Source organism: Poecilia mexicana, unplaced genomic scaffold, assembly GCF_051168715.1.
Source record: "Poecilia mexicana isolate PSO_F unplaced genomic scaffold, ASM5116871v1 scaffold_23, whole genome shotgun sequence".
NCBI classification, from domain to species: Eukaryota; Metazoa; Chordata; class Actinopteri; order Cyprinodontiformes; family Poeciliidae; genus Poecilia; species Poecilia mexicana.
Window position 1 is genome coordinate 18291801 of NW_028263392.1, and position 10398 is coordinate 18302198.

The following is a 10398-nucleotide window of genomic DNA, read 5'->3' on the forward strand; positions in this document are numbered from 1 at the left end:
TGTGTGTGTGTCTGTGTCTGTATCTGTGTGCGTCTGTGCGCGCGCGCGTGTCTGTGCGCGCGCGTGTGTGTGTGTGTGCGTGTGTGTGTGTGTGTGTGTGCTTCCTCCCTGCAGCTTCATCCTCTTCCTCACGGCCTGCTGACCCCGCGGCTCCCGGCTGGAGGCGGACACATTCCTCTGTCCTCCCCCAGGACCGGAGCGTGACGGAGGGACAGAGGGCGGGCCGGGCCGGGGGGAGCGGCCCGGGTCGGCTTTATTTAGGAGGACCGGCAGCGGGACGGGACGCTCCAGCTCTCAGGCTCAGCAGCCGGTTCTGGAGCGATAGGAGGTTCTGGAGTAGATCACTGGATGTTTGTGTGCTCTCAGCTGTCACTCCGGTTCTGTTGGACCCGATTAAAACAGAGGAAGGATGTTGGGTTGGAGAGGATCGGAACCGCCGTCTTCGCCTCGGAGCTGAACAGAACCAGAACCCGCCTATTGGGGGAGAATGCGGCCCTCCGGTTCCGGTAGCAGCCAACACTGGGCCGGGGCTGCGCAGTGACATGGGTCCCCGGGCTCCAGGGCCCAGGTGAGCGGCACCGGGCCGGGCCATGGCCCGGCACGACGCGGTGAGGTGTCTGCGCTGCCTGCTGTACGCCCTCAACCTGCTGCTCTGGGTGAGCCGCCTCAGCATGATGCTGCCACCGCCAGGAGACAGGGGGCCCGGCTGAAACCCAGCAGAACCAGCAGCCGGTTCCGACTCAGATTAATGTTTAAGTGGAACCGAACCAGGCCGGGCTGCATCTGTCCCAGCGCGTCTCACATTCTGACGGATATTTATTTCAGACGCAGAACCTGATCCCTGTTTACCTCCCTGTGTGTGTGTGTGTGTGTGTGTGTGTGTGTGTGTGTGTGAGCAGCTGATGTCGGTGTGTGTGCTCGGCGTGGCAGCGTGGATCAGAGACACCCTGAGCTCCGTCCTGACCCTGACAGCCCACACCAGGTGAGCCAGTCTGGTTCTGGAGGTCCTCCTTTCACTCGGAACCTCCTCTCTGGACCAAGCACTCTGCTGGTTCTGATCAGGTTCTGTCTGACCCGACCCAGGGTCCGGACACATTCTGACAGCACGGTAGTGGCAGCGTGGTGATGTGGTGTTTCCTGCTGCAGGTTGGAGGAAGCCGCCGTCCGCTCGTACTCTGCAGCCGTCCACCCCGTCTTCATCTCCGTCTGCTGCCTCCTCCTCATCCTCAGCATGGTGGGCTACTGCGGCGCGCTGCGCTGCCGCCTGCTGCTGCTCTGCTGGGTACATCTGGAGCACATAGATCTAGAGCACCGGGAGCATCTGGAGCACATAGATCTAGAGCACCGGGAGCATCTGGAGCACATAGATCTACAACATCTAGCGCATCCAGAACATTTGAACAAACTTTGGACCTCAAGCCAGGCTGGACCGGACCATCAGAACCAGCAGCTAGCACTCAGCTACCAGGTCAGAACAGAACCTTCCAAAACCAGTAGAGCCAGGCGAGGAACCAGAACCTGAAGAGACCAGTGGCGTTCACTCCAGAACCAGCAGACTGGAAGTTCTGAACACTTCAGTTGGAACCAGTAGGAACCATTTGGACCTCCTCAGTGACCTGCAGACTGGTTGGTTCTGGTCAGTCATGGTGGTTCTGTTGATGCTCCTGGTTCTGAAGGTTCGTCTCCTGCTCTCTTCCCTGTGGTTCTGGTCCGGTTCCTCACTAAAGAACAGCTCCAGCTCCTGGTTCTGACGGATCTACTCCAGTTTTACTGGCTTATTGATAACTCGTTTGGTTCTGGTCCAGAGGATGGACTGGGCAGATGATGGTTCTGAGACAGAATGAGGTCCAGTTCTGACCTGTTTGGGTCTGACTGTGTTCTGCTGTGTTCCAGTACTTCTGCAGCCTGCTGGTGATCTTCTGTGTGGAGCTGGCCTCTGCAGTTTGGACCTACGACGAGGTGAGGAACCGTCACGTTTTCAGAACCACGGGTCAGCAGAACCCGACTAGAACCTCAGAACAATGGCTCTACAGAGGCTTAGTGTCAGAACTTTCTGCTCTGGTTTAATTGTTCTGGATAAAACCTAGGTGAAACTTTCCCACCCGAACCAGGCTATCCCCAGCCGAACCGAACCGGCGTGTAGAGCTGAGCAGCTGCCGGCCCAGAACCAGAGGCTCCAGCCCGACCCGGTTCTAAAAATAACCAGAAATGTGAAACATGTCCGGCCTGCCGCTCTCAGATCAGCTTCCAGTCCCTCCTCCCTCTTCAAAATAAAAATAAAAATAAAAAAATAGTGGTAGACACGGAAAAATTCAAGATGGCCGCGATGGTCGTCAAGGAAATTTTATTATTGCACAATATTTGACTGCATTTATCACATATAAATACTTTTGGTATCAAATCATACATAATTAGACCCACATTATTTACTGATAATAGTTTGATTTTTCAAGATGGCCGCCATAATGGAAATTAATTTTGTCACTAAAATTGACAATTAGATGAATGTTTGGTGCCAACATATTTTGAACTTTTTATTTTTTCTTGATCTTGTTTCCTTTTTCTGGTAAACATTTTTTTTAAATGGCCGCCATGGTCATTACATCGCCAGTAGTAACTGGAAACTTAGACCCAGTAACCAAAAACAAACATAAAAATGTCAGCAGAAGCTAAAGCTAAACCACTAAACATATACAAAATACCAGAAGCTAAGCTGCTTAAATGAGCTAATGATTGAAATACTAACATCTGCTTGATGAGGAGGCGGCGGACACCTGGTTAGCCTCAGCTAGCGGCTCCTTCAGCTGATGATGGAAACATGCAGGCAGAGCCGGACGGCCGAGACCACGATTACTGACAAACGTGTGTGTGTGTGCGTGTGTGTGCGTGCAGCCCTCAGTCCAGCGAGCCGACATGATCAGCCTGAAGTCCCGGATGCCGGACTACAGCCTGCAGCGCTACCAGTGGCTCACACACACCTGGGACAGCTTCCAGACACAGGTAACACACACACAGACAGACAGCTGCTGTGGTCATGTGACCTGTGCGCCTACAAGTGTGTGTGTTGTGATCAGTTTCAGTGCTGTGGGGTGATCTACTTCACCGACTGGCTAGAGATGACGGAGATGGAGTTTCCTCCAGACTCCTGTTGCACCAATCAGTTCCCCGGCTGCGCTGGCCACGCCCACCAGCATGACCTCAGTGACCTGCACCAGGAAGTGAGCCTCGCCGCCTCTGATTGGTCAGGCCTCTCAGCCAATCACAGCTTCCTGTTTGTGTTTCAGGGATGCGGTCCAAAGGTCTACCGCTTCATCCGGGGAACCAAGCCGCTGCAGGTTCTGCGTTTCCTGGGGGTTTCTATCGGCGTGGCGCAGATCCTGGCCATGGCGCTCACCCTCACGCTGCTCTGGGCGCTCTACTACGGCCGTCACCATCAGCAGTCAGACGCATACGGAACCCCTGGGCCGCCTGGAGACTCCGGTTCAGTTGTAGCCACCAACGGAACCAGCGTCGGCGACCGGGTTGGACCCGGAGACCAGAGAGCTGCTGAGGCCGGGCTGGAGGACCTGGAGCCGCCCGGCGCCGCAGGGAAAAGATTATATGGACTCCACCGTACAGAACCACAGAATCTGGAGTAATCTGGGATGTAGCCAGAGCTGGAGGCAGCTTGGTGTCCCTGGAGACGGTCTACTGCCAATGGGCTCCATTGGTCTACCGGTCCAGAAAACCACAGAGGAGTCAGACCTGACGAGGCTCTGCACGATGTTTGCTGTTGCTGCTGCAACCGATCCGTCAGGATAAACGGACCAGAACCGGACCCAGAACCTCCTTCGTGCTGCTCAGACTGGATGGTACCGGGACGGAAATGTCCCCATCAGCTGAGGATGAGTGTCCAGATGACCTTTGAACCCGTCATCTTTGAAGGTCATTTCCGGAACTGAACTGTTGCTTCTCTCCCTAATGGACGCCTGGACCTGTTGGTGTTGCTGAGGCTGCTGCAGTCTGTCTTAAAGGGTCGGCCGGTTCAGTAAAACCTGCTGGACGATGGTTGGTGTTTGGGTCAGAATGATGGAGGCCAGGAGAAGTGATAATAATGGTCTTTATTGAACAGATAAATAATCACTCCTGTGTTCCACACATGCATGGCTTTATGAAAATATCCTGTGGAACGGAAAGCTTCATATCATCACAGATTGGAAGAACATCAGACGTTCACCAGAAACTACGAGGCGATCTTTTACATCCAGAGAGTTGGACTGAATCTATCCGGCCAACCCAGAACCACAGGACCAGGATGAAGGCTGGACCATCATCATCATCACCATCATCACTTCATGCTCCGAAACCAGGAAGTGGTGCAAGGAGGTTCCATCCTCAGCCTGGTCATCATCAGGAGGAGGCGTCCAGTTAAGAGTCGCTCAGGTTTTAAAGACCTTCAAGAATCTCATAAAAACATTAGTAACAACAGAACGACTCATATGAAGAGAAATATTCCAGCCTGTTGCCTCAGCGAACCGCAGCATCCAGGCAGGAAGTGATGAAGGAGAACTGTTAGCCCCGCTGCATCATGGGCTGTGTAGTTTTTGTAATAAAACCTGTGGAATAGCTCAGCAGCGTTCTCAATAAAACACTGGAAGAAGCGACGGATGTGGAAGATCAGAACGTGTTTCTGTAAAGTTACACAGTTAATGACATTATTCATTATAAAAGTAGTTAGCTTGCTAATTAAATACTAGTTTCAAACTGTAACATATAAATAAATAATGGTGAAAATATGACTTTAAAAAGTCAATCTCCGTTTTTCTCTAACAGGCTAAATAACCAAAATATTGCTGTTAATTTTGGACTGTGGAACTTTACAAACGGCACCTCATGTTTCTGATACGGAGCATCACAGGGTTCAGTGTTTGACTGTATTTTCTTTTCCAAATATAAATGCTTCCACTTTTTAATTAGTTTTTCATTCATAAATAATTTCAGTATAAACGTTCATCTTTACGGAGATGATGACCAGCGATTTATCCACAAGTTCTGATGAATCCAGAAAGTTAAGCAGACTTCAGGTTTATGTTGGAGACGTGGCATCAGACTTGACCTGTGGCCAGAACCGTGTTTAGAATCTCCTGAAACCGTTCTGCTGCGCTTTGGTCCGAATCATCAGATAAATAATCTTCTATGCTTTCTATGCTTTGAAAAGTCGCTGTTTTTTGGAAAAGCTGTTAATAATTCATTGTTTCTAAATTAGTAAAATGAAAAAATGGTCCCAGAATGTTCAGATTGAACTGATGTTCCAATGAAGTCAATCATTTCGGTTCGGTTTCGGTTCTGGAAGCCTCTTGTTCTGGTCAATGGTGCAGAACCTGGATCAGACCATTAGAACCAAACCAACAGAACCAAGAATGGACCAGAACCTTTTCACATCATCATATGTACAAACAATTTCTGTACAGCAGAGAGAAAAGGTCGGTTCTGACAGGAGCTAGGCCCGTTTGGACCGGCCTTCACCACATCCATGCAGAGGAGGGATCCCACCCATCTAGGAAAAGTAACAGAGCATGCTCTTTGGGTCAGGGGTCAAGCCGGTCACACTACAGGTCAGTTCTGCAGAACCAGAGTGAACCAGGACAGCAACAGGCAGCAAGAAGGTAACTGTTAGAAAATAACATCAGCTCCGCATATAGAAAAGAATTAATGAAATAACCTTGAACGCAGAGACTCCGTGCTCTGAGCTAACTGCTAGCTGCTAACAGCTGCCATCCTCTAAGCTAGAAGCTAGCTGTGCTCTAAACTAGCAGCTAATAGGCCGTTTCCACAAATTTTTTAAAATTTCTATTCAGTTTTATTCTAATAAACAACGAAGGACAATAATCCTCTCAGCCCTTTTCCTCTCAGATGTGCCGTGATAGAGCATAGCGTTCAGGAGCATGCTGTAAATCCCAGCGCTAGCTCAGGACACTCAACATGACTGTTTAGCATGCATAGGCAGAAAGATTAAATAATAATAAAGTCATCACAGCAAATCAATTTCTCTGCTAAGCACCAAAAACAACCCATCATGTCGTCTCATAGCAACCAAATTTAAAACCTGGGTTGCAGCAGACGGCTGCTCGGTCAGCTCATTCACAATCATCTGAAGGAAACCCGGCTGTATCCTGGCTCTAGTTCTCCCCCATTATCCTCCCGTTATGCTGCCTCCTGGTGGTGAGCTGGCTGAAGTTTTCAGCTATTTCTGTTTTCGGTCTTTAAAAGCTGCTCACTGCTTGGAGATGTTTTCAGTGTTGAACAAGAAGAAGATGTTTGGTTATTTTGGGGTTCCTTAGGTCAACGTTGGGTCATGACCCAAAGTGGGATATCCCAGTAAAATCTCTGGAAACCCTGAGTGGCTCAGTAATATGGCCTCCAACGTAGTAGAACCAGTGGAACCAACAGGCCTGCAGGCTCCGGTTGGTTTGTTCCTAACTGGATTGTTTCCAGTGTTTGTGCTGAAGATTCTCCAGACTCCTGTGGATGTGGCCGGACCTGGAACATAGCGTAATTACAGCAGTGTTAGTGTTTCAGTTGAAGACGTTCCTCTCTGGGACGTCCTCCTGCTGTCAGCCCCTCGGCCGGCTGAACTCTAGAGAGCAGAGACCCGGACGATGTTGGCCTGGTAGTGATCGGGAGAACCGGAGGACCAGTCTCCGTCTGGAGTGGTGTTAGGTGTGGAAATGCTGGCGACAGCCGGGGAAAGGTACGGCGGCTCACAGTTCAGAGGGAGCGTCTCTTCAAACTTGGCATTCAGACTGGATCGACTGGGACAGGATGATAAACAGGAGAAGGTTCTGGAGTGAACATCTGGAGTCAATATTTGGTCATTTAGATTTTGTTTCACAATAAATGATTTATGAGTATTGTGGCTCTCCTGTGAAGTTTCAGTCAGTCAGTATTACACCCCTGCCTCTCAGTTGTCCATTAGGGTAACGGGTCAGGGGCTCAGACAGGTAAAACAGTTCAGGTGTCCATTAGGTCTGATTGTTCAGGATGCAGGTAACATCTCTGATCTTCCATCAGTTGTCACCTCATGGCTGAAACTGAAAAATCAGGAGCTGGTTCCCAGTCCTCCCACAGACATACATACTCTGTATTCCTGCCGTCTGACTCTGCATGGGATCTACGGCTGTTGTAAAAGAATATTTTAGTAATCGAGTACACTATAGAATATCTGTACGATTATCCGAGGAATCGGAGATCTCTCGCTCTCTCTCTGTGACGACGCTATTCTGACGCCACAAAAGCTGTCGTAGTCCAACCATCGCACCGCAGAATTCAACAATCCTCCCCCAAACCCTCACAAAATGTCGCACAATTCAACACCAGGCTGCTGCCACTTCACAGCAACTCATAGGTGGAAGTCAGAGCGCTGGCCTCACAGATAATCACCCGGCCAGAACATGGTGCGCTACATAATAAAACATAAATTAACAAAGCTTCGAGTCAGATAAATTGTCGTAGACGAATTTTAATAGTCGAGGTACTCGAATCATTCAAGGAATCATTTCAGCCCTAATGGGAACGCTCCGTCACCTGACCAGCTGCTGCCATGTGTTTGCTCAGTACGGCTGCAGAGAACAGATCAGAACTTCCTCTCTGTGGCTCAGCAGCTGAAAAGTTGGTCTCTGAATCAATCTATGATGTGGGACCTTCACAGTTGCTGAAATCTCCACAGATATGGTGGATCTAAAAGCTCTTCAATGTCTCAGAGATTCTGATTCTTTTAGAGCAGCAGTCTCAAACTCCAGTCCACAAGAGCCAGTGTCCTGCAACTTTTTGATGATCTAAACCCAAATAAAACCCCAGAACCCGTTTTAGAATCTCTAGAACCTGCGACTCCTCATCTAAGCTGTGACCTTTCATGATCTTCTGAAGGTTCCTGATGCTGAGGAACCTGAATATCAGGAACCTCCATGAGGATAAGGAACTATGACCACCTTGATGGATCCGCACCAACCTGTTGGTGATTGGCCGCTCCCTGATCTGGATGGTGCTCAGCTCCTGGGCGCTGCCCTGCAGACCCAGAGACATGTTGGAGTTGGGGATGTTGAAGGTCTTCCTTATTTTGCAGCCACAGCAGGAGAAACCATGAGGTGAGGATGAAGAGATGGAGGAAGATGGAGACAGCTGCTTTACCGGACTTAGGTCCCTGCAGCTCCACTCAAACAACTTTTCATCCACAAACTCGTGGTTCTGAGGAGCAAAGGGGAGGTGAGAAGGTCATGGGCTGACTTCAGGGGCGGGTTCTCCCTGACCTAAGGTTCTCACCGTGGTTTTCTCCAGGCAGTTGAGCAGGTGGTGATGTTGCAGCTCAAAGTTGGGGTTGATCTTACACACCAGTGCTTGGCCTGCTTCTTTGGATGCCTGTAGGACACAAAGATAGCCATTATCTGAGCCACCATGCTGTGATGGACACATCCGGATTGGACCAGCATCAGCGCATTCAGAGGACCCCAGCTGTTAACCCCCAGCAGCAGGTTTCAGGCTGAATGTGACCCAGAGGGACAGAGTCAGGACATCTGACCTGGAGTTGCTGCTCAAAGCTTTGTCTCAGACAGAGAAGGTTCAGAAAAAACTGATCATGAGGATCTTACAGGTGGAGGGAAACACCTGATGTCTGCAGAAGAACCTCCATTGACCAATAGCCAGAGCTGCTGCTTCTGCTGCAGAGCCTCACCTGGAGGACTGTGGCTGGGACAGAGATCTGCTACAACACCACACCAGCTGATTGGCTCCTCGGCCTGTTCTCTGGGACACAATGACCCTGCATGCTGATTGGTTCATTCCTCCACATGCTGACAGAATAAACCAGTGGTCTCAAACTCCAGGCCATCCAGGTTTGGTCTCCTGCAGCGTCTCTCTGCCTCTCTGTTTCTCCAGTATTCGGTCTGGACTGCTCCAGGCAATTCAGACTTTTAAGTCAAGTTAGAGAAGGGGCACATCTTGAAGCTTCAGGACTTCGGCACTAGAGGAGTCCAGTTTGAGACCACTGAGGTAGAGAAGTACAGAAGCAACAGCCATTCATGTTAATCTCAGCAGCTGCTTGGTTTCAGGCGGCTTAGAGAGCAGTAGGAGGTTTCTGATGACCAGATCAGTGCTGGACCGGACCAGCGATGTGAAACGGTCGCTGGTGTGAACCTGCAGATATGAGTCGTCGGTCAGACCAACCTAGGACTGAAGTTTCATCTCTTCTGTCCCTGTACCAGGTGAAAATCCAACCAAAACAAACCCTGAGGAGCAACCTGACCACTAACTTGGACGCCCCCAAGCATAAACAAGAGGTCACGAGGTCAGGAGGTCGTCCATGATGGGACGAATGAGCAGCAGTGCCCTGCAGATGGATCTGAACAGTTCTGACCTGCTGGAGGCTGAAGCAGCCGCTTCAGGCTGCACCATGTGGCGCTGAAGGACCCACACAAACTGAAGCCTAGTGGGCAAAAGGCGGAACTACAGGCTGCTGTCTGAACATGATCCAACCAAGTTCTGGACCCGGACACAAGCAGACCATCTCTGACCTTTGACCTTTGACTGCTGCAGGTTCACTGAAAACATCGCACATGCAGCAACTTGTAGCCACTCAACCTGACAGGGAGAGAGGCGGGGCCTGGTCTCCATGGTTACCTCCAGATCTGGACCAATCAGCTGCTGCCTGCGTTTGTACTGCATATAAGCTCTAGTTTCCAGGAGCACACACACACACACACACACACACACACACACACACACACACACACACACACACACACACACACACAGCAGAGGTCAGGTCCCTGAAGGGCTGCAGATTTGGTTCTTCTCACCTGGATCCAGGTGATGAAGGTCAGGTGAGGCTTTTTGTTCTGATGTTGTGTTCCAGTTGCACTCAGAAGTGGTAAATTCCAGCTTCCCAGTGGGAAAGTCAACTGGAACGCTCTCCAAAGTCACACTACCTACTGGGAAACTGGGAGCCACACCAACCCCCAGATACGACTAGCAAGGCAGACTTCCTGCTAAAACATGGCTGCTCCTCGCATCATCAGCTGACTCAGTATGTGGAAGACTCTGCAGGTGTGAGGAAGGCCCGTACCTTTTGCGCTCGCCTCTTCTCGGCTCTCTGGCTCTGGTGGTAGATGCGGCTGAAGTTGGACACAATGACGGGGACGGGCAGGGCGATGACCAGCACGCCACTCAGGGAGCAGATGGAGCCGAAGATCTTCCCCATGATGGTCTTTGGGACCATGTCGCCGTATCTGAGGGGACAGAAGGTCAAGGGTCAGACCTGGTTCTGCTTTAGGGGACGACTAAAAGCTTCAGCATCAAAACATCCAGAAACTCAGATCTGCTGAACTGAGACTCTTTCCTCTGATTCAGTTCATGGTGACCTGAGAT

The 10398-nt window shown here is 50.4% G+C and overlaps 2 protein-coding genes across 2 annotated transcripts; one reads left to right on the forward strand and one right to left on the reverse strand.

The window, feature by feature from the left end:
* Positions 1 to 137: 137 nt before the first annotated feature.
* On the forward strand, positions 138 to 4787 carry tspan12 (tetraspanin 12). The gene is made up of 7 exons (XM_014977071.2): positions 138 to 656; positions 900 to 982; positions 1147 to 1282; positions 1894 to 1959; positions 2893 to 3000; positions 3075 to 3218; positions 3285 to 4787. Exons 1-7 carry the CDS (start codon positions 591 to 593, stop codon positions 3636 to 3638), a joined length of 957 nt encoding a protein of 318 aa, XP_014832557.2. The 5' UTR covers positions 138 to 590; the 3' UTR covers positions 3639 to 4787.
* A 781-nt stretch (positions 4788 to 5568) lies between these two features.
* LOC106910441 (A-type voltage-gated potassium channel KCND2) lies at positions 5569 to 10249 on the reverse strand. The gene is made up of 4 exons (XM_014977073.2): positions 10097 to 10249; positions 8299 to 8394; positions 7988 to 8223; positions 5569 to 6791 (listed from the first exon to the last, which is right to left on the reverse strand). Exons 1-4 carry the CDS (start codon positions 10247 to 10249, stop codon positions 6617 to 6619), a joined length of 660 nt encoding a protein of 219 aa, XP_014832559.2. The 3' UTR covers positions 5569 to 6616.
* Positions 10250 to 10398: the final 149 nt, after the last annotated feature.